Source organism: Hyla sarda, chromosome 2 (assembly GCF_029499605.1).
Source record: "Hyla sarda isolate aHylSar1 chromosome 2, aHylSar1.hap1, whole genome shotgun sequence".
NCBI lineage: Eukaryota > Metazoa > Chordata > Amphibia > Anura > Hylidae > Hyla > Hyla sarda.
In genome coordinates this window covers 424,109,046-424,133,417 of record NC_079190.1, presented here as the reverse complement: position 1 = coordinate 424,133,417, position 24,372 = coordinate 424,109,046, and the positions used below count along the sequence as shown (strand labels likewise).

At 43.5% G+C, this 24,372-nt stretch overlaps 1 protein-coding gene across 4 annotated transcripts in view; it reads left to right on the top strand.

Moving 5' to 3' along the window:
- Window positions 1-24,372, top strand: part of SYTL5 (synaptotagmin like 5) — a 223,346-nt gene that overhangs the window by 138,787 nt on the left and 60,187 nt on the right. For 3 of the 4 annotated variants that reach the window (XM_056558931.1, XM_056558933.1, XM_056558930.1), the window contains exons 8-11: window positions 4,900-5,037; window positions 12,801-12,951; window positions 15,464-15,584; window positions 23,138-23,244. In XM_056558931.1, coding sequence (XP_056414906.1) covers window positions 4,900-5,037; window positions 12,801-12,951; window positions 15,464-15,584; window positions 23,138-23,244 — 517 coding nt within the window. The remainder of the gene's footprint in view (window positions 1-4,899; window positions 5,038-12,800; window positions 12,952-15,463; window positions 15,585-23,137; window positions 23,245-24,372) is intronic. The other variant, XM_056558932.1, reaches the window with a different exon arrangement.

The following is a 24,372-nucleotide window of genomic DNA, read 5'->3' as shown; positions in this document are numbered from 1 at the left end:
AAAGTGCTAGCAGTAATGGATGCCGTTAATCCGGAGTATACTGTTGGTCCGGCAAATGGGGTATATATAAAAGATAGAAAGTCAATCTCGCAATAGATCTAATCTGTACTGTCCACACTTGATGGATAAAACATAGTGCGCTACCTCACCGTGACAGCTGGTCCCGTGTAGCAGCGGGCCGAAGATGGTATATCTCGTATGAAGCTGTATATTGGTGAGCAGGCAGCGTAATCCTCCCGTGCTTTTTGCCAAGGAGCTCCGGCAAGAGACTCCCAGGTAGGCGATCTGCATCTGTTCTCGGTGTCAGACCCCTCTCTTTATTGCAGAACCAGGGCACAAATGGATTATGTGGTAGTTTTGATCCTACGCCCGGTTGGTGGGATGGATTTATTACTGCAGGTGCAGTGCACGGCTCGGAGAATTTGTAGAATAACCGCTCAAAATCAGGCAATGCGGTATTGGTTATTGCTCTGTTCAGACTGGATGCCTAGACGCGTTTCAGGGTGGATCAAAACTACCACATAATCCACTTGTGCCTTGGTTCTGCAATAAAGAGAGGGGTCCGACACCGAGAACCGATGCAGATTGCCATTGCGGACCGCCTACCTGGGAGTCTCTTGCCGGAGCTCCTTCGCAACAAGCACGGGAGAATTACGCTGCCTGCTCACCAATATACAGCTTCATTCGAGATATACCATCTTCGGCCCGCTGCTACACGGGACCAGCTGTCACGGTGAGGTAGCGCACTATGTTTTTTCCATCAAGTGTGGACAGTACAGATTAGATCTATTGCGAGATTGACTTTCTATCTTTTATATATACCACATTTGCCGGACCAACAGTATACTCCGGATTAACGGCATCCATTACTGCTAGCACTTTAAACATCAGGCGATTGCTGTAAGGGTTAATCTATTCTGCCATTAGGGCCCAATGGCAGATTAATGCAATTTATAACATTGCTCTGACAAATATTTTTACGTTTATATTTTTTATTGTATTTTAATAAATTTGTAATTTTGTTTCAAACAAACTGTTCTCAATTGATATTTATTGTGCACCCAGTGGGGTGATGCTCTTGAGGTGTGGTTCAAATATTTTTATTTACTTGGAGAGATTTGTAAATTACTTCTATAAAAAAAATCTTAATCCTTCCAGTACTTTTCAGCTGCCGTATGATCCACAGGAAGTTATTTTCTTTTTTAATTTCCTTTCTGCCTGACCACGGTGCTCTCTGCTGACACCTCTGTCCATTTTAGGAACTGTCCAGAGTAGGAGCAAATCCCCATAGAAAACTTCTCCTGCTCTGTACAGTTCCTAAAATGGACAGAGGTGTCAGCAGAGAGCACTGTGGTCAGACAGAAAGGAAATTCAAAAAGAAAAGAACTTCATGTGGATCATAACAGCAGCTGATAAGTACTGGAAGGATTATGATTTTTTAAGAGAAGTAATTTATAAATCTGTTTAACTTTCTGGCACCAGTTGATATAAAAAAAAAAAAAAAAATTTTTTCCAGTGGAGAACCCCTTTAATGATCAATAGCCCAACCTCTCACAATCCACAGCATCACTCCCCTCCTTGCTAACCCACAACTTCAGCCTTGATTGACATGTTGAGGCTCAGCTTTCAGCACCGAGTTTTATGTCAAAGACCTTGCACCATGATCTCTGAATGTGGCATATGCACAGATCTTATATATACTCTCCTCCTTTTCTGTGTTGATTCCCTTTATGCATTTAAAAGTTTAAATTGTATCCCCTCTGTCTCATCTTTCTTCCAAGCTATACAGGTTAAGGTCCTTTAACCTTCCTGGTAAGTTTTATCCTGCAATCCCTGTACTAGTTTTTTTTAATATACATTTTTATTTATACATTTTAACCTCTTAAGGATGTAGGGCGTACCTGTATGCCCTACGCCCGGTCCCGGTATTTAAAACGGGGTCACGCCATGACCCCGCATCATACCGGGTCAGTTCCGTGGCTAATGATACCCGGGACCCTGGGCTAATAGCGTACGGCACCGATCGTTGTGCCGTGCGCTATTAACCCTTTAGACGCGGTGATCATAGTTGATCACCGTGTCTAAATTGAAAGTGAAAGCTTCCCGGCAGCTCAGTCAGGCTGATCGGGACTATCGCGATAAAATCGCGATGTCCCGATCAGCTAGGACACGGGTGGAGGTCCCCTTACCTTGCTCCGTCGCGTCCGATCGGCGTTTGATTGCTCCAAGCCTGAGATACAGGCTTGAGCATTCGACTGCCTATAACACTGATCCATGCAAAGCTATGGCTTTGCAGGGATCAGTGTAAAAGATCAGTGTGTGCAGTGTTATAGGTCCCTATGGGAGCTATAACACTACAAAAAAAAAGTGAAAAAAAAAAGTTAATAAAGGTCATTTAACCTCTTCACTAATAAAAGTTTGAATCACCCCCTTTTCCCATAAATAAAAAAAGAGTGTAAATAAAAATAAAAATAAACATATGTGGTATCGCCACGTGCGAAAATATCCGGATTATAAAAATATATTGATAATTAAACCGCACGGTCAATGGCGTACGCACAAAAAAATTCTAAAGTCCAAAATAGCATATTTTGGGTCACTTTTTATATCATGTAAAAATTAATAAAAAGCGATCAAAAGTCTGATCAATACAAAAATGGTACCGATAAAAACTTCAGATTACAGTGCAAAAAATGAGCCCACATACCGATCCGTACGCAGAAAAATAAAAAAAGTTATAGGGGTCAGAATATGAGAATTTTTAACGTATACATTTTCCTGCATGATGTTTTTCAGAAGTACGACAAAATCAAACCTATATAAGTAGGGTATCATTTTAACCGTACGGACCTACAGAATAATGATAAGGTGTAATTTTTACCGAAATATGCACTGCGTAGAAACGGAAGCCCCCAAAATTACAAAATGAATTTTATTTCCATTTCACCATGGATTTTTGGGTAAAATGACTAATATCACTGCAAAGTAGAATTGGTGGCGCAAAAAATAAGCCATCATATGGAATTTTATGTGCAAAATTGAAAGTGTTAGGATTTTTTGAAGCTGATGAGGAAAAAATGAAAATGCAGAAACGGAAAAAGCCTGCGTCCTTAAGGGGTTAACCTAATAAATACAATACCATACATAATTTCCATACATCAAAGCAGGAATACAAAATCCCAATAACATATTCCCCATGAGAGATTCTTAAAAGCTCAAACAAATCCCCCCACTCCAAACCACCCCCACCCCTGGAAATACCAGAGAGGAAGAGAGAAGAAATAAATAAAAGAAAACCCACATAAAGGCATGGGGGGTGGGAGTGGGGGTAATAATTAATACGATTTCCAGGCTAACCATATGTTCTTATATTTCTTCTCTCTACATTGATTCCCCCTAGCACTCATCCACTCAAAAGATCTAATCCTTAAAGGGGTTCTCCGGTGCATAGACATCTTATCCCCTATCCAAATGATAGGGGATAAGATGCCTGATCGCGGGAGTCCCGCCACTGGGGACCCCTGTGATCTTGCACACGGCACCCCGTTTATAATCAGTCCCCAGAGCGTGTTCGCTCCAGGTCTGATTACCGGCGACCACAGGGCCGACGGCGTGTGATGTCACGCCTCCGCCCCCGTGTGACATCACGCTCCACCCCTCAATGTAAGCCTATGGGAGGGGGCGTGATAGCTGTATAGGGGATAAGATGTCTAAGTACTGGAGTACCCCTTTAATATGAGATTCACCCATTCTAACACCATAGTTTTTTTTTTCCGGATAACCATAGTCTAAGTATCAACAACTTAGCACAAAACAATATTCTATACATTAATGGAGTAAATGGACCCTGATCCCCACTCGTACGCAGCACCACATGCACAGCAGCAAGATCTACTTTAATATTCATCTTTTTCTCAAGATATTGACGAGTATACATCCATGTACTAATCTAGTAGCTCTTCTCTGATATCTCTCCACTGTATCTATGTCCTTCTGGAGATACGGCCTCCAGTTCTGCGCACAATACTCCAAGTGAGGTCTTGCCGGTGCTCTGTACAGCGGCATGAGCACTTCCCTCTCTACTGATAATACCTCTCCCTATACACCCATGAGCACTTCCCTTTCTACTTCTAATACGTTTCCATATACACCCATGAGCACTTCCCTCTCTACTGCTAATACCTCTCCCTATACACCCATGAGCACTTCCCTTTCTACTTCTAATACATCTCCATATACGCCCATGAGCTCTTCCCTCTCTACTGCTAATACCTCTCCCTATACACCCTTGAGCACTTCCCTTTCTACTTCTAATACATCTCCATATACATCTATGAGCACTTCCCCTCTACTGCTAATACCTCTCCCTATACACCCATGAGCACTTCCATCTTTACTGCTAATACCTTTCCCTATACACCCAAGCATTCTGCTAGTGTTTCCTGCTGCTCTATGACATTTTCTGTCTACCTTCAAGTCTTCTGAAATAATGACCTCTAAATCCCTTTCTTCAGACCCTTAGGTTAGGAATGTATCAAATATATTCTTTATTCTGCAATTGGGATTTTATACCCAAGATGCATATAATACATTTGCCAGCATCTATCTCACACTAAGTGTAGTTTAAATGAACTGACAGACTTCATTTAGTAGATCCAGCACTGCCGTACGTTTTGTTGTTTTGCCCCTATAAGACAGCAGAACAAGGGAAATGCTTGACTCAGTTGTGAATGAGCCCTTTACATTACATTTTTGTGTGCAAATCTTTGCATTTATTGAAAAGAAAAATGAAAATTGAAAATGTTCCAAATTGTCCAGATGTGCATGCTAATATTTGTGACTAGCATATTTTCAGATTTTGTTCTTCCACCTTTTGACATACACATTTTTGTTTTGCAGGAGATCTATGCACAGTCTCCCTGAAGCTTCCCAAGCAGAGTTTCTACAGAATAAGGATAATGTTGATGAAATCAGTCAAGCAAGCATCAAAATCGACTCCCGCTCTGAATCTAGGCGCAGCTCGCCAATATCTGCACGGTAACAGTTTAACTGATTGAATTTTCATGTCACCTTCAAATGTTTTGAGTGCTCAATGTTAGCAATATCATACTGTGCTTAGGCTACCGACTTATGGCTACGGTTCTATATCACAGACTTATGGAAACTGTGCATAAAAACATTTTCACAGACCAACATTCATCCTTGAAAATGCTAAAACATCATATTTAGAATCCTAGTGTTAAAGGGAATGTGTCGTCATAAAATGAACTATTGTTTAAATACCGTAAGTGTGTATTAAACATATCGTCCGGGCAGCATGTTACACACAGTTACCTTCTTTGGTCCCTTATAACAGAGCTCAAGTCCCTGCTGTACAGCACTTCTGGGTTCAGGGAATGGACACCACAGGCCTGCACAGCCAATCAGCAGCCACAGCAGTGTCCTGCCACAGACACTGATTGGCTGAGCAGGCGGTGACTTCTAGTCCCCAAACCCAGAAGCACTGCATGTCAGAGAGTGGAGCTCCGTAATACTGATGTTGGGAGGGAGTGAGGAAGGTAACTGAGTGTATTTTTTTTTTTAAACCCTAAGTATATTCATAAATACATACTGCTCAGACAACCTCATTAAAATATCTACTTTTTAAATTCTCCATATCACAATCTACATCAACTAAAAATCCTAAAATCTTTTAATTTTCACTCTGGCCACTGAGTCTCAAAAATTGGCCAACACCTTCTGTTTGGAAGAGGTCACTTCTCAGCAGTCTTCTCATTACCAACAAAGGCAGATTTACAATGCCAGGTAACACCTCTACTATAAAGCTGGAGGGAGATTACAAAGAATGAGGATCCATCATTGACTGTAGGTGATGGTAATAGCCCCCTTCCCCCACTGCACAGGTCACAGAGAATACCCGTATTCTCCCCATATAATGCAATGTCCTATGGTCCATATTGCTGTTTGAAATAATATCTCTAAATGCTATTAACAACAGCTCACTAAAGTCCCCACTCCATGGAAAAGGAAAAGGCCTTTCAAAAATGAAAGAAGCGATCTGATTGGTGGCTATGTGTAACTCTGCAACTTTTCCTCTGGACAGGTTGTGACAAATCTTCCCCTATAAGCCTATACAGAAAAATTTATGATACAATCTTCAATTTTGAAAATAAAAGAAGCGATCTGATAGGTTGCTATGGGCAACTTTTCCTTTTTAACTCTGTACGAATTTTGATAAATCTCCCCCAATATGTTTCACTATTTCTAGAAAAAAATATATATGTTTCAAGGAGTTGAAAGACTAGATCAAAATTCTTATACAAAGTCCATATAAAAATCTGATTGGTTTTATGTTGATATCAATAAACATTATGGGGGACATGTAGCATTTGTGTTTATTGTTGTTTTTGTGTTTTTTTCCCCACTGCTGTTGCGCATGCAGTTTTTGTGCAAAATTCATTAAAATGTGCAGACTTCTTCATACATTATTCCAAAACAAACCCTTTCAACCTTTGGGTTGAGTCTGTATAATCCGTGGCTGGCCAGTCTTGGTACAGATGCGCACAATTTTGCACAATTATAAAAATTTGTGCAAACATTAAATAGCTTAAAAACACATACAAATGAGAAACTACGGCCCCTAGAGGCTAATAATCTACTCAATGGAGAACAGAGAGAAAACTTAAAAATCGCTATCTAAAACATATTTATAAATTCTGCAAATAAAACACAGAGCAGCTATTAGTACACAGTGGTGGGGGGAATTTATCATTGAACGTATAGGTTAACAATTTTTGTGCACCTTTATTTTGTGTGGTGCCAATGTGTATGTGCATCCGTATTTATAAAGTAGTTGCAGGGCTTTTTTGCTAAATTTTGCACAGGTACACTGTCACGGTGCCGGCTGGCAGGTAGTGGATCCTCTGTGCCAGAGAGGGATTGGCGTGGACCGTGCTAGAGGATCGGTTCTAAGTCACTACTGGTTTTCACCAGAGCCCGCCGCAAAGCGGGATGGTCTTGCTGCGGCGGTAGTGACCAGGTCGTATCCCCTAGCAACGGCTCAACCTCTCTGGCTGCTGAAGATAGGCGCGGTACAAGGGAGTAGACAGAAGCAAGGTCGGACGTAGCAGAAGGTCGGGGCAGGCAGCAAGGATCGTAGTCAGGGGCAACGGCAGGAGGTCTGGAACACAGGCTAGGAACACACAAGGAAACGCTTTCACTGGCACTAAGGCAACAAGATCCGGCGAGGGAGTGAAGGGGAAGTGAGGTGATATAGGGAAGTGCACAGGTGTAAACACTAATTGGAACCACTGCGCCAATCAGCGGCGCAGTGGCCCTTTAAATCGCAAAGACCCGGCGCGCGCGCGCCCTAGGGAGCGGGGCCGCGCGCGCCGGGACAGAACTGACGGAGAGCGAGTCAGGTACGGGAGCCGGGGTGCGCATCGCGAGCGGGCGCTACCCGCATCGCGAATCGCATCCCGGCCAGAGGCGGTATCGCAGCGCCCCGGGTCCGTGGAACCGACCGGAGCGCTGCAGTGAGAGGAGTGTAGCGAGCGCTCCGGGGAGGAGCGGGGACCCGGAGCGCTCGGCGTAACAGTACCCCCCCCCTTGGGTCTCCCCCTCTTCTTGGAGCCTGAGAACCTGAGGACCAGACTTTTGTCCAGGATATTGTCCTCAGGTTCCCAGGACCTCTCTTCAGGACCACAACCCTCCCAATCCACCAAAAAGAAGGTTTTCCCTCTGACCTTTTTAGATGCTAAAATTTCCTTGACGGAGAAGATGTCCGAGGAGCCGGAGACAGGAGTGGGGGGAACAGATTTGGGAGAGAAACGGTTAATGATAAGTGGTTTAAGAAGAGAAACATGAAAGGCATTAGGAATACGAAGAGAAGGAGGAAGAAGAAGTTTGTAAGAGACAGGGTTAATCTGGCGCAAAATCTTGAAAGGACCAAGATAGCGTGGTCCCAACTTATAGCTAGGGACACGGAAGCGGACATATTTGGCGGAGAGCCATACCTTGTCTCCAGGGGAAAAAATGGGAGGAGCTCTTCTTTTCTTATCCGCGAATCTCTTCATGCGTGAAGAAGCCTGTAAGAGAGAATTTTGGGTCTCTCTCCATATGATGGAAAGATCACGAGAAATTTCATCCACAGCGGGCAGACCAGAGGGCAAGGGGGTAGGGAGGGGGGGAAGAGGGTGACGGCCGTACACCACGAAAAACGGGGATTTGGAGGAAGATTCAGAGATTCTGAAATTATACGAGAATTCGGCCCAAGGTAGAAGATCTGCCCAGTCATCCTGGCGGGAGGAAACAAAATGTCGTAAATAGTCACCCAAGATCTGGTTAATTCTTTCTACTTGTCCATTGGATTGAGGATGGTATGCAGAAGAAAAATTTAATTTAATCTTGAGTTGTTTACAGAGAGCCCTCCAGAATTTAGACACAAATTGGACGCCTCTATCCGAGACGATCTGCGTAGGCAACCCGTGAAGACGAAAAATGTGTACAAAAAATTGTTTAGCCAACTGAGGCGCTGAAGGAAGACCAGGAAGAGGGATGAAATGTGCCATTTTGGAGAATCGATCAACGACCACCCAAATAACAGTGTTGCCATGGGATGGGGGTAAGTCAGTAATAAAATCCATACCAATCAGAGACCAAGGTTGTTCGGGAACAGGCAGAGGAAGAAGAAAACCAGCGGGCTTCTGGCGAGGAGTCTTATCCCGGGCACAGATAGTGCAGGCTCGCACAAAGTCCACCACATCAGTCTCTAGAGTCGGCCACCAATAGAAGTGAGAGATGAGTTGCACAGATTTCTTGATGCCCGCATGACCTGCGAGATGGGAGGAGTGACCCCATTTGAGGATTCCGAGGCGTTGGCGTGGAGAAACAAAGGTCTTTCCTGGAGGAGTTTGCCTGATGGAGGCTGGAGAAGTGGAAATCAGGCAGTCAGGAGGAATGATGTGTTGAGGGGAGAGTTCAATTTCAGAAGCATCTGAGGAACGAGAGAGAGCATCGGCCCTAATGTTCTTATCAGCAGGCCGAAAGTGAATTTCAAAATTAAATCGGGCAAAGAACAGAGACCACCTGGCCTGACGAGGATTCAGCCGTTGGGCAGACTCGAGGTATGAGAGATTCTTGTGATCGGTGTAAATAATAACTGGAAATCTTGATCCCTCCAGCAGATGCCTCCATTCCTCAAGTGCTAATTTAATGGCTAGAAGCTCTCGATCCCCGATGGAGTAGTTCCTCTCCGCCGGAGAGAAGGTCCTAGAAAAAAACCCACAAGTAACAGCATGCCCGGAAGAGTTTTTTTGTAGAAGGACAGCTCCAGCTCCCACTGAGGAGGCATCAACCTCCAATAGGAAGGGTTTAGATGGGTCAGGTCTGGAGAGCACGGGAGCCGAAGAGAAGGCAGACTTGAGTCGTTTAAAGGCGTCTTCCGCTTGAGGAGGCCAAGACTTGGGATCGGCATTTTTTTTGGTTAAAGCCACAATAGGAGCCACAATGGTAGAAAAATGTGGAATAAATTGCCTGTAATAATTGGCGAACCCCAAAAAACGTTGGATGGCACGGAGTCCGGAGGGGCGTGGCCAATCTAAGACGGCAGAGAGTTTATCTGGATCCATTTGTAGTCCCTGGCCAGAGACCAAGTATCCTAGAAAAGGAAGAGATTGGCATTCAAACAGACATTTCTCAATTTTAGCATAGAGTTGATTGTCACGAAGTCTCTGAAGAACCATACGGACATGCTGGCGGTGTTCTTCTAGATTGGCCGAAAAAATTAGGATATCATCAAGATATACAACAACACAGGAGTATAACAGATCACGAAAAATTTCATTAACAAAGTCTTGGAAGACAGCAGGGGCGTTGCACAGGCCAAAGGGCATGACCAGATACTCAAAGTGTCCATCTCTGGTGTTAAATGCTGTTTTCCACTCATCCCCCTCTCTGATGCGGATGAGGTTATAGGCGCCTCTTAAGTCCAATTTAGTAAAGATGTGGGCACCTTGGAGGCGATCAAAGAGTTCAGAGATGAGGGGTAAGGGGTAGCGGTTCTTAACCGTGATTTTATTAAGTCCGCGGTAGTCAATGCAAGGACGTAGAGAGCCATCTTTTTTGGACACAAAGAAAAATCCGGCTCCGGCAGGAGAGGAGGATTTACGGATAAAGCCCTTTTTTAGATTCTCCTGGACGTATTCAGACATGGCAAGAGTCTCTGGGGCAGAGAGAGGATAAATTCTGCCCCGGGGTGGAGTAGTGCCCGGGAGGAGGTCGATAGGACAATCATAAGGCCTGTGAGGAGGTAGAGTCTCCGCTTGTTTTTTGCAGAAAACATCCGCGAAGTCCATATAGGCCTTAGGGAGACCGGATACTGGAGGAAGCAGAGAGTTACGGCAAGGGTTACTGGGAACCGGTTTTAGACAGTCCTTGGAACAAGAGGGCCCCCAACTCTTGATCTCCCCAGTGGACCAATCCAGGGTTGGGGAATGAAGTTGAAGCCAGGGAAGTCCAAGGAGAATTTCCGAGGTGCAATTGGGGAGGACCAAAAGTTCAATCCTCTCGTGATGAGATCCGATGCTCATTAGAAGGGGCTCCGTGCGGAAACGTATGGAACAGTCCAATCTTTCATTGTTTATACAATTGATGTAAAGGGGTCTGGTGAGACTGGTCACTGGGATGTTGAACCTGTTGACGAGAGAGGCCAAAATAAAATTTCCTGCAGATCCAGAGTCCAAGAAGGCCACAGAAGAGAAGGAGAAGGCAGAGGCAGACATCCGCACAGGCACAGTAAGACGTGGAGAAGCAGAGTGGACATCAAGGATTGTCTCACCTTTGTGCGGAGTCAGGGTACGTCTTTCCAGGCGGGGAGGGCGGATAGGACAATCCCTCAGGAAGTGTTCGGTACTAGCACAGTACAGGCAGAGGTTCTCCATGCGGCGTCGTGTCCTCTCTTGAGATGTCAGGCGAGACCGGTCGACCTGCATAGCCTCCACGGCGGGAGGCACAGGAACAGATTGCAGGGAACCAGAGGAGAGAGGAGCCGAGGAGAAGAAACGCCTCGTGCGAACAGAGTCCATATCTTGGCGGAGCTCCTGACGCCTTTCGGAAAAACGCATGTCAATGCGAGTGGCTAGGTGAATAAGTTCATGAAGATTAGCAGGCATTTCTCGTGCGGCCAGAACATCTTTAATGTTGCTGGATAGGCCTTTTTTAAAGGTCGCGCAGAGGGCCTCATTGTTCCAGGATAATTCAGAAGCAAGAGTACGGAATTGTACGGCATACTCGCCAACGGAAGAATTACCCTGGACCAGGTTCAACAGGGCAGTCTCAGCAGAAGAGGCTCGGGCAGGTTCCTCAAAGACACTTCGAATTTCCGAGAAGAAGGAGTGTACAGAGGCAGTGACGGGGTCATTGCGGTCCCAGAGCGGTGTGGCCCAAGCCAGGGCTTTTCCAGACAGCAGGCTGACTACGAAAGCCACCTTAGACCTTTCAGTGGGGAACTGGTCCGACATCATCTCCAAGTGTAATGAACATTGGGAAAGGAAGCCACGGCAAAACTTAGAGTCCCCATCAAATTTATCCGGCAAGGATAGTCGTAGTCCAGAAGCGGCCACTCGCTGCGGGGGAGGTACAGGAGCTGGCGGAGGAGATGGTTGCTGGAGCTGTGGTAGTAACTGTTGTAGCATAACAGTCAGTTGAGACAGCTGTTGGCCTTGTTGCGCAATCTGTTGTGACTGCTGGGCGACCACCGTGGTGAGGTCAGCGACAACTGGCAGAGGAACTTCAGCGGGATCCATGGCCGGATCTACTGTCACGGTGCCGGCTGGCAGGTAGTGGATCCTCTGTGCCAGAGAGGGATTGGCGTGGACCGTGCTAGAGGATCGGTTCTAAGTCACTACTGGTTTTCACCAGAGCCCGCCGCAAAGCGGGATGGTCTTGCTGCGGCGGTAGTGACCAGGTCGTATCCCCTAGCAACGGCTCAACCTCTCTGGCTGCTGAAGATAGGCGCGGTACAAGGGAGTAGACAGAAGCAAGGTCGGACGTAGCAGAAGGTCGGGGCAGGCAGCAAGGATCGTAGTCAGGGGCAACGGCAGGAGGTCTGGAACACAGGCTAGGAACACACAAGGAAACGCTTTCACTGGCACTAAGGCAACAAGATCCGGCGAGGGAGTGAAGGGGAAGTGAGGTGATATAGGGAAGTGCACAGGTGTAAACACTAATTGGAACCACTGCGCCAATCAGCGGCGCAGTGGCCCTTTAAATCGCAAAGACCCGGCGCGCGCGCGCCCTAGGGAGCGGGGCCGCGCGCGCCGGGACAGAACTGACGGAGAGCGAGTCAGGTACGGGAGCCGGGGTGCGCATCGCGAGCGGGCGCTACCCGCATCGCGAATCGCATCCCGGCCAGAGGCGGTATCGCAGCGCCCCGGGTCCGTGGAACCGACCGGAGCGCTGCAGTGAGAGGAGTGTAGCGAGCGCTCCGGGGAGGAGCGGGGACCCGGAGCGCTCGGCGTAACATACACATTTCCTTAAATTTCACCTCCTTAGACCATTTTCTATGGTTTTCTAATTACACAAAATGTTGTGACTTTTTATCCTGTTGTGCAAAATGTGAGACTTTTCTACATACACTGAAAAGCTAATCATGTCCAGGCTGGTATATACTTGTGACTTTTTAAAGGTGTTTGCACAATGATGAATTCCCCTTAATATTCACCAAATCTGCTTGATATATCACTTCCTTTGTCTTTGTGAAATGTGGTGCTATATCTAATTTTTTTTAAATTTAATTCCAGTGAAAGTGTCCATTCTTTCGACCCTTCTGGCAGTAACAATTCACAAACAGCTGCTCAAAGCAACAGTCCCAGGACCAGCACTAGTGCTGTAGTGCACCAGAGTTCTCCCACACCAAGTAAACGAAGTGTAACCTCCAATTACAGCCACACGGTGAGTCTTGGATTCTGTGTCCCTGAAAAGCTGTCCCATACTAACATGTCACGTGTAGTTAAAAATCTAAAAGTGATGCCTATTGTTTAATTTTACATTTACAGCCCATCCTCTACAAGTTACCCTATCCCTCTACTACCTAGTATTGAAGAACTAGGCTATTCACCAATAGGGGAAAGCAGCTGTAATGTCCCACAAGGGGTAGTAGTCCTGGGTTTCTATGTATGCTTATGTCTTTATATCAGATAAAACATGTCTTTGTATGATTTATTGCATTGTGCCCAGATCAGCTGTCACTGTAAGGAACAGTAAGGGTTAATGCACTACACACACATGTTGCCGAAGTTGCACAAGAGAGTCAAGTCCCCTTCAAGGGTAAAATCACATGTCAGGTAGGTTAGAGTCTACAAATGACCCTGCTCATCTGTCCATAGCGGAACATGAGGAGAACCAGTGAGAAAGAGAGACACCTAGCTTATTCCATGCTGACAGGGTGTCTACTACATTCAAGAAGGGAGCTTTCAGGAGAAGTTATCAAGGGCCTGATAGCACACAAAGAAAAAAACTGGGCGATGCTTGGCTCTTGATCCTGGTCAGGTTAGGCAGACCAATTGTTATTCAGAGGATACTCATGCGAATGTGCCAGCTGTAATGTGTCTCTGATGATCAACTCAATTGGTATGGGATCATGTGCAAAACTCTTTAAGTTATGTCAGCTATAACCCTTAGAAGACTCTGCATCAGTAAAAACAATTGTGAGATTGCACTAAGGAACCCCTACAAGTCATAGTGACATATCATAGTGAGTCAAGTCAGGCTAAACTCTAATTAGGGACCAAAGTCACGTCCTGGGATAGACACGACCGCTGAGTCCAGAACTTCTAAACAAGAAAGTATTAATTCAAGCCAAGTTTATTTAGTCACTGATGCACTGCAACGTACCCCTCTCTTCTGCACACAATGGAAAACCCTTGCAGAATTTGCAGCCTAGGAATTTTTAATTAAACTGTGAAACAATACTGCTGTTTACATCTGATGGTTTTATGTAAATTGTGTTACACCTTCTCTTCTCTTCCTGTATCTGGTGATCTGCATGCACCAACAAACACCAAGGGCCTCCCAACCAAAATCACCAGAACACATGACACTGGGACATGCTTGAGGGTACTTGCTATTGTACCAACACCTGCACCCCCTCCATTAACAACAGCCGGGTAACCTAGAGCTGGGTTACTTGGGACTGACACACCACTCTCTGCACCACTAACATTCCAGTAAAATTACAGGTCCTAGCAGACAACCCCCAGGATTTAGCCATAATTATATGTGGTACGCACTAGGGCTGGTGTTGTGGATTATGATATGGATAGTAGTTGCTGACGTTATTATCACATGAGAGGTGTTCCTCTGTGTACCGCATCCCTTTTAAAATACAGCCATTTCTGCATACAAAGCCCAGGAAAGAGACTTCTGTAACCAAAATTCTGGTAAACAACTTGGAAATCAAGACAACATTCATAGAAGGGTATCCAGAGAAGTCCTCCCTGATTTGACAGACAGGCTAGCACTTGTCTGATCAGAGGCCACTGCATTCAGTGAAAGGCAGGACCAATTTTTGAAATCCCTAAAAAAATGAATGAAGACTGTAGATTGTATCTTTACAGCAGGACTGGAACATAAAGTAAGAGAAGTGATTTTCTAATAGATGACTAGTTGCCTATATGTAGAAGGTATTCCTGGCATTAGCAATACCTAGGCTCACTAAACTTTAGTCTCCTCAAGATAAACTGGGCTGAAGGATAAGACTAGAGATGAGCGAACTTACAGTAAATTCGATTTGTCACGAACTTCTCGGCTCGGCAGTTGATGACTTTTCCTGCATAAATTAGTTCGGCTTTCAGGTGCTCCCGTGGGCTGGAAAAGGTGGATACAGTCCTAGGAGACTCTTTCCTAGGACTGTATCCACCTTTTCCAGCCCACCGGAGCACCTGAAAGCTGAACTCATTTATGCAGGATAAGTCATCAACTGCCGAGCCGAGAAGTTTGTGACAAATCGAATTTACTGTAAGTTCGCTCATCTCTAGATAAGACATTTGGCAAAGGCCATACTAAACGTAACCAAGGCAAAATTTACCTACCAGGAGCGAAGGACATACATGTGGGTAAGAAGGATTACAAACAGGGACATCTGCACTATTACCTGTATATTCAGGTTAGTGAGGGCAACCCTGCTGTCAAATTCCCTTTAATGCATAAAATAGTCTTTGCATGACCATACAAAAATGGAGAGATGCATTATGCATCCAGCAAACATATTATACCTCCCCCACCTGACCACTCTCTGATGGGTAGCAGCTGAACTTGGCCACCACAAATAGAAGCACCAATCCCTCATTGTGTTGGTTTCAGGCAGCCAGAATGTTGTCTCAATGTCGTTAAAGGGGCAAGAAAAGAATCTTTGAATTAAATATAAAAAAAATGCTTTTGCTTATACTCAGATTTTTATTTTCAGCAGTCAATAGGAAGTGCAATGAAAACAAGTTCTAGCATACCAGAGGACATAGCAAAAAGACATAAAAGAAGTGGTTCTGGCACTCCATCCCTGGCCTTATCTCGAGTATCTATAGCATCTGGTAAGTATAATGTATAATGGTATACAGAAGCAGGAGCCAACCTCCTCGATTACCACAGCCTGGAAACCTTCTTGCTTCAGTATACAAGTCAAGGAGAGGCAGATGAGCGAGAGCAAGAGAGGAGACATGCCATGCTTTGGCACTTAGGCAGCTCATCTCCATACCTACTTGACACTTGGCTAAGAAATAGAAAGAGATTTTATAATTTTGGCAGCCACCATCAGCTCTAGGTAAAGTACAGTTTGCCATAATTCCCTAGCAGCTATCCAATGGTGCCTTCAGCACTTAGCGACCAATAGAGTTAAGGGCACCCCTAACACCACCAGCCAGGAGATATACACAAACATAGTGCCCTAAGGAGTTACTACCATCATCATATCCAAGTGCAACCCCATCATCTCTGTGCCAAGCCAAAGAGTGTTAAAGGTTTGCTAGAATGACCCCAGTCACTGTGACCACTGTCAACCAGACCATAACAATTATCTTGACATTCCCAACTACACGCAACTGCAACTACACGCTTCCACTGGGCTACTGCATATGTAACTAAATCAGGAGTATCCTAAAGGGAGGAGAAATATAATGCTAAACTTTATACTACTAGTTCTACTATTTTATCTATTCCACCACATTTTACTATTTTTAAAATATCTTAAACAAAAACACAGCCTGAATAGCAAAAACTTACTGGCAACAAATATGCTATACCATAGACATAGAAAATACATTATATAAATGACTATTTGTCATTTTCACTAATGTACAGCATCTCCTTTCTACTTTCTTCCTATTTGTAGCAATAAATATTTCATTTTTAGAATTGAAAGCAGATCTTCATTTCACGTTGAGGTTTTCATTAGTTCCACTCTATACCTCTCAGGCTAAAGCTTTCCCCTTGTGTTAAAGTCCTGTAATTTTGAAATCCCACAAGACCAGAGCATACATCTGCTAAAATATATATATATATATATATATATATATATATATATATATATATATATTTTATAATTTTTTTTTTACTGTTGTTGCCATTAAACTAGGGTTATCTGAATCTGCAAAAAAAAAAAAAAAAAAAAAAAAGCTTAAGAATGGTTAAATCAAACACAATTGAAAAATGGGAGAATATATGTATATACCAGTCCTCAAGAACACTAGGGATGTGTAGAATAAAGAGGAAAGAAAATAGTGGATCTAATAAGGATTTATTAATATATGTAGAATAAAGAGGAAAGAAGAAGGTTTCTGGTATATACATATATTTTCCCATTTTTTGACTAGGCCTGATTGGGTGAAGGCATCACCTTTAACCTCGAACACTCTCCTTACCTTTATCTTTAAGTGAGCTACACATCCTTTTGTCCATATTTCTTACAATTGAAAAATGGCAGCAATGTTGACATCAAGCAGGCAGTAACTGTTCTCTTAGACATTAATAATTTATGTCTTTGCTGTTACTTGGTGCCAAGACACCCTCACAGCAATCCATGTAATTTCATGTTCTACATTTTCCTTGAATAAAGTACATGAATTGTAATTATATATTGTCACGCTAGCTGTGTGAGTTAAGTGGGATATGATAACTACAAGCACATTTTTTATATTTGTGCCACTATAGGCAGAGTGGTGCCTAGAGGAGGGGATATTCATAGTACCATTCTGGTCAAAGGAACTCCGGAGGGGGCGGGGGGGGGGGGGATTTTGAATTTACTAAGAAAAACATGTGAAATGCTGGTCTTCAGTAAAATCCTGTAGCTGTTTTATTTGGCAAAATCATTAAGAATCATCAGGGGAATTTATCATTGACTTTTGTCTTCAATTTGGTGTATATCTTTCAGATATTTTTTCACATGTATCCTTTTGCACAAATATTTCGCAAATTGTGATTTTTGCAAAACAGTTTTTTTGGAGGGCTCAGAAATGAATGAAGCGTAAATCAAGCAGAGATCCAGAAAAAGGTTGTCTTAGATATTTTTAACCCACAAAGGATGCGCAATGTACGTGTACGTTGCTCTGCTCTGGTATTTAGCACACTGCGACGTACAGTGGGGATCAAAAGTTTGGGAAGCCAAGGAAAGATGGAAAAATCTCCAAAAGGCATCAAATTACAGATTAGACATTCTTATAATATGTCAACAAAAGTTAGATTTTATTTCCATCATTTACACTTTCAAAATAACAGAAAAAAAAAAAATTGCGTCTGCAAAAGTTTGGGCACCCTGCAGAGTTAATATCTTGTACTGCCCCCTTTGGCAAGTATCACAGCTTGTAAACGCTTTTTGTAGCCAGCCAATAGTCTTTCAATTCTTGTTTGAGGTATCTTTGCCAATTTTTCCTTACAAAAGTCTTCCAGTCCTTTGAGATTTCTGGGCTGTCTGTCACGCACTGCTCTTTTAACCCCTTAACGATGCAGGGCATATATTTATGTCCTGCGGCGGCTCCCACGATATGAAGTGGGGTCGCGCTGCGACCCCGCATCACATCTCGTCGGTCCCGGCGCTCATCAACGGCCGGGACCCGCGGCTAATACCACACATCGCCGATCAAAGCTGACCACCGCTTCTAAAGTGAAAGGGAAACTATCCCGGCTATCCCGAACAGCTTACAGGACACCGGGAGGGCCCTTACCTGCCTCCTCGGTGTCCGATCGACGAATGACTGCTCCGTGCCTGAGATCCAGGCAGGAGCAGTCAAGCGCCGATAACACTGATTACAGGCGTGTTAATACACGCCAGTGATCAGCATGAGAGATCAGTGTGTGTAGTGTTATAGGTCCCTATGGGACCTATAACACTGCAAAAAAAAGTAAAAAAAAAGTGTTAATAAAGGTCATTTAACCCCTTCCCTAAGAAAAGTTTGAATCACCCCCCTTTTCACATAAAAAAAATAAAACAGTGTAAATAAAAATAAACATATGGGGTATCGCCGCGTGCGTAAATGTCCGAACTATAAAAATATATAATTAATTAAACCGCACGGTCAATGGCGTACACGCAAAAAAATTCCAAAGTCCAAAAAAGCGTATTTTTGGTCACTTTTTATACCATTAAAAATGAATAAAAATTAATCAAAAAGTCCGATCAAAACAAAAATCATACCGATAAAAACTTCAGATCACGGCGCAAAAAAAAAAAAAATGAGTCCTCATACCGCCCTGTACTTGGAAAAATAAAAACGTTATAGGGGTCAGAAGATGACATTTTTAAACGTATACATTTTACTGCATGTAGTTATGATTTTTTCCAGAAGTACGACAAAATCAAACCTATATAAGTAGGGTATCATTTTAACCATATGGACCTACAGAATAATGATAAGGTGTCATTTTTACCTAAATATGCACTGCGTAGAAACGGAAGCCCCCAAAAGTTACAAAATGGCGTTTTTCTTCGATTTTGTCGCACAATGATTTTTTTTCCATTTCGCCGTGAATCTTTGGGTAAAATGACTAATGTCACTGCAAAGTAGAATTGGTGACGCAAAAAATAAGCCATAATATGGATTTTTAGGTGGAAAATTGAAAGGGTTATGATTTTTAAAAGGTAAGGAGGAAAAAACGAAAGTGCAAAAACTGAAAAACCCTGAGTCCTTAAGGGGTTAAGGTCTATCCATAGATTTTCAATTATGTTGAGGTCAGGAGATTGTGAAAGCCATGGCAAAGCCTTCAGTTTACGCCTCTTGAAGTAATCCCCCGTGGATTTCGAGGTATGTTTAGGATCATTATCCATTTGTAGAAGCCATCCTCTCTTTAACTTCAGCTTTTTCACAGATGGCATCAAGTTAGCATCCAAAATTTGCAGAAATGTTATTGAATCAATTTTTCCTCCTACTCATGAGATGTTCCTTGTGCCACTGGCTGAAATACAACCCCAAAGCATGATTGATCCAGCCCCATGCTTAACAGTTGGACAGAGGTTCTTTTCATTAAATTCTTTTCCCCTTCTTCTCCAAACGTACCTTTGCTGATTCTGGCCAAAAAGTTCAATTTTAACCTCATCGGTCCACAGAACTTGTTTCCAAAATGCATCAGGCTTGTCTATATGTTCATTTGCAAAGTTCAAACGCTGATTTTTGTGGTGAGGACGTAGAAGAGGTTTTCTTCTCATGACTCTTCCATGAAGACCATATTTGTACAAGTATCTCTTTATAGTGGAATAGTGTACCACAACTCCAGTGTCTGCCAGATCTTTCTGGAGGGATTGTGCGCTCAAACGTGGGTTTTGAATAGTTTTTCTCACAATCCTGCAAGCTGTTCTGTCTGATATTTTTCTTGGTCTTCCAGATCTTGCTTTAACTTCCACTGTTCTTGATATCTGCCATTTCTTAATTACATTCCAAACAGAGAATATTGACATCTGAAAAAGTTTTTCTATCTTCTTATAGCCTTCTCCAGCTTTGCGAGCGTCAACTATTTTCAGTTTCAGATTTCTAGACAACTGCTTAGAAGAACCCATGGTGCTGATTGTTGGTCAGATGAGTCTGGGCTTTCCCACCTGGTCTTCCCAGATGATGATTGAGAACAATCCATGACACTGGCAGGTCTCAGCTTTGCAAAGGGGGCAATGCATGCTATAAATTCTGCAGGGTGCCTAAATTTTTGCAGACACCATTTTTTTGTTTTCTGTTATTTTTTTTGTTTTCTGTTATTTTGAAAGTGTAAATGATGGAAATAAAATCTAACTTTGGTTGACATATTATAAGAATGTCTAATCTGTAATTTGATGCCTTTTGGAGATTTTTCCATCTTTCCTTGGCTTCTATGCACATTAGTACAAATTTTTACCTGGGGTGCCCAAACTTTTGATCCCCACTGTATACGTCCTTCACGTACATGTCCTACATGGACCTCATGGATAATGGCGGACATCAGTGATCACGCTGATGTCCATCATTAACCCCTAAGATGCCATTCTCGATACTGCTTACAACATCTAAATATCTCTGGGGCTTGGGAGGACTCATCGGACCATCCACAGCATGATTTTGGGGGTCCAATTAGTCAAGATGGTGGCCAGAGGTCTCCTTATCTCCTCCGTGCCACTCTTCTGCAATCTATCTGTATAGTTTGCCTTCTGACAGACTATACAAATGAATCGCACATAACACTGGTCAGTGCTATATTATAATACTATAGCTTTTGATAGATTTCTATAAATAGTTCCCTGTAGGGACATAAAAAATTTAAAAAGCAATAAAATGTTTTTTTTTTTTAAAAGTAAATCACTTCTTTTTTTTCTAATAAAAAAATGTAAAAATACATTAATAAACATACTTGTTATCGTTGTGTGTGGAAATGTCTGAACTATTAAAATTAGTTAATGACTCTGTATAATGAACTGCGTAAACTTAAAAAAAATCCAAAAGTCCAAAATTCCTAGTCACATCACATCCCAGAAAAATTCAATAAAAAGTGACCAAAAAGTTAAATATATGCAAAAGTGGTACCATTAAAAACTAAAGATCATGAAACAAAAATGAGCCCTCATACAGCCCCATATACGGTATAATAATAAAGGTATAGGGGGTCAGAAAAGGACAATTTCTAACAAATACGTTTGACTTTTTTAAAAGCAGTATAATAATAGAAAACATGTAATCAAGTCTATTGTTTTAATTGTATTTACCCAGAGAATAAAGACAGCATGCCAATTTAACCGTAAATTACAATTCATGAAAAACTGGCATACATTGTTTATTAAATTTACCCCCATCTCGTGTTTTTTTTTTACCCTTTTCCATGACACTTGGGTCAATTGCCCAGCTCTCTGTTTGCTAACAGTTTAGCCTAGGGTCACACGTGGCATAGTTTGCTGCGTATTTGCTGCTGCGTATTTTCCAACACATTGAAGTCCATGGGTAGCAAGATCAGCTGCGTAGTTTGTGTTACGCCTAGCGCTCCGGGTCCCCGCTCCTCCCCGGAGCGCTCACGGCGTCTTTCTCCCTGCAGCTCCCCGGTCAGTCCCGCTGACCGGGAGCGCTGCTCTGTCATGGCCGTTGGGGATGCGATTCGCACAGCGGGACGCGCCCGCTCGCGAATCGCATCCCAGGTCACTTACCCGTTCCCGTCCCCTGCTGTCGTGTGCTGGCGCGCGCGGCTCCGCTCTCTAGGGCGCGCGCGCGCCAGCTCCCTGAGACTTAAAGGGCCAGTACACCAATGATTGGTGCCTGGCCCAATTAGCTTAATTGGCTCCCACCTGTTCCCTGGCTATATCTAGTCTCCTCCCTTGCACTCCCTTGCCGGATCTTGTTGCCCTTGTGCCTAGTGAAAGCGTTTTGTGTGTCTAAAGCCTGTGTACCAGTACTTCTGCTATCCACCCTGACTACGAACCTTGCCGCCTGCCCCCGACCTTCTGCTACGTCCGACCTTGCTTCTGTCTACTCCCTTGTACCGCGCCTGTCATCAGCAGTCAGAGAGGTGAGCCGTTGCTAGTGGATACGACCTGGTCACTACCGCCGCAGCAAGACCATCCCGCTTTGCGGCGGGCTCTGGTGAAAACCAGTAGTGACTTAGAACCGGTCCACTAGCGCGGTCCTCGCTAATCCCTCTCTGACACAGAGGATCCACTACCTGCCAGCCGGCATCGTGACATTTTGCTACCCATTGACTTCAATGGGAAGGAAAATATGCAACAAAGTACGGCACCCTGTAAGGGTGGGTTCATACTGCTTATTAGTCTCATTTTTACTGTTTTTATTACAGTATGTTTAAAAGCGCAACTGTCATCATTTATTACCCCCAGACTACCACAGTGTTGTTACAGACTACCATATGGTGAGTCTAACCATACCTTTATAGCAGCTCTTTCCTCTTTTCTGACTTACTGTATAAAATACTTTTATACAGGTGTCAGGCACAGTCGTATGGCTCTTTCAGTGCTGGGACCGCTATATAGGTCCACAGCGCATGCACCCCTCCCTGCTGGCTCTGACGTCTGCGCGCCGTCACCCTGCATTGACAGAGTGAGCGCACGCTCCCTTACTTCAAGAGCGCTCATTCCCGCCGTCTATGCGCTCTGTCTATGCAGGGCGGCAGCTCGCGCACCACAGAGCCGACAGGGAGGGGCACATGCACTGTGGACTGCTGTGTCTTCCTACATAACGGTCCCAGTGGTCCCAGGCGGCGGGGCTCTGCAAACCCCAAGCCACACCTATCCGACTGTGCCTGACACGTGTATAAAAGTATTTTATAAGTCATAAAAGAGGAAAGAGCGGCCAGAAAGGTATGGTTAGACTCACTATATGGTAGTCTGTAACAACATTGTGGTAGTCTGGGGGGTAATAAATGATGACAGTTGCGCTTTAATTTTGCTGTATACAAAAACATAGTCAACTACGAGTTCATCCCAGCCCGAAGCAATATCTTCAATCTATAACTTAACACTGGCACTTTTCCTTTGTTCATTTAAACATGTAACCATAACAACAAAAAATTCAATACATGTGACAAGTAAACTCCCCCTAATTTTAACAAGTTTCTCTATTTAGCATGTATTTATACAGATTAGAGTGCCCCTGTCCTACGTAGCAGATAAAACTGTAGAATAATCCTTTTTCAGATCACAGTCGATCAGAGCTGGACCTCAGCAGACAGATTACAGAGGGCAATGGGGACACAGGAAGCATAAGAAGCAGATCTGTTCCTGGAGGACTGAACACCAACTTGGTGAGTTGAACATTAATTTCTCACTTATTGAAGATAAAGCGACAAAGTAAACATCTCAATCTGGCCATCCCCAGTTTCGACTAGCTCCACTGACAATGTCATGCATTGTATATGGGGATTGCCCGGTAGTATCTTACAGGTTTAATATAACTAATCTTTTTATTTCCCCTGGTGACTAACATCATTACATGTGCCTGGCAACCCTTTATCCTCTTCTCTGTTTTTGGCTTCGCTGATCGTGCATGTTTATGGTGAAGTAGAGGCAATGCTTTCCAGGTTCACAAGTGGATCAGATTTTATACACTAAATAAATATTTGTTATTCATTTGTGTAAATGTATTCATTATTTCCAAATGTTACAATTTGGAAATAAGTATGGTTTGCCTTGCTTTATTTTTTTATGGCAGGAAATAAATACAGATGGGTCTGTACTTTCCAATAGCATGTTATTAAAAATATGCTTCTTTCTATTACATTTTCCACTTTGAAAAAATGACCACTAGGGGTCTCCCTACCAGTCCTTTTTTTTTTTATAGATTTCAGACTCATGCTGGAGTCCTAAATCTCAGACTGCAGCCGGGACACAGACAAGCACAGCACTGCTCCCTGGCAGTGAGCAGTGCAGAGTTTGTCTGTGTTCCAGCTTCAGTTTGAGATTTAGGACTCGCATGAGTCTGAAATCTATAAAAAAATGGGCTGGTAGGGAGACCCCTAGTGGTCATTTTTCAAAGTGGAAACTTAAATAGAAAGAAGCATATTTTTTTATAACATGCTATTGGAAAGTTATTCTGCATACATTAATCTATAATATATCAAAAGTTTTTTTGATGAAAGGTACCCTTTAAGTTCTGTTTATTAGAAGCCTTGAGGCTCACACCTCCAAATCTTCTGCTCCATTGTGAGGGGGCTGCTCAGCTGCTGGGCTCAGGATCCACTAATACATTCACAACAGTGAGTGTTTGGGGTTTGCTCTCTATTCAATACATCTTATCTTGAATGTGAACTATGGAGATGAACCTTTTACCGATTAAACAGATCAAACTATATTTTCTTTCTACATTTACCACTACACTGATGTTGAAGATTATGGGGGGGGGGGGGGGGGGGTATTTATCAAAGGATTTATGT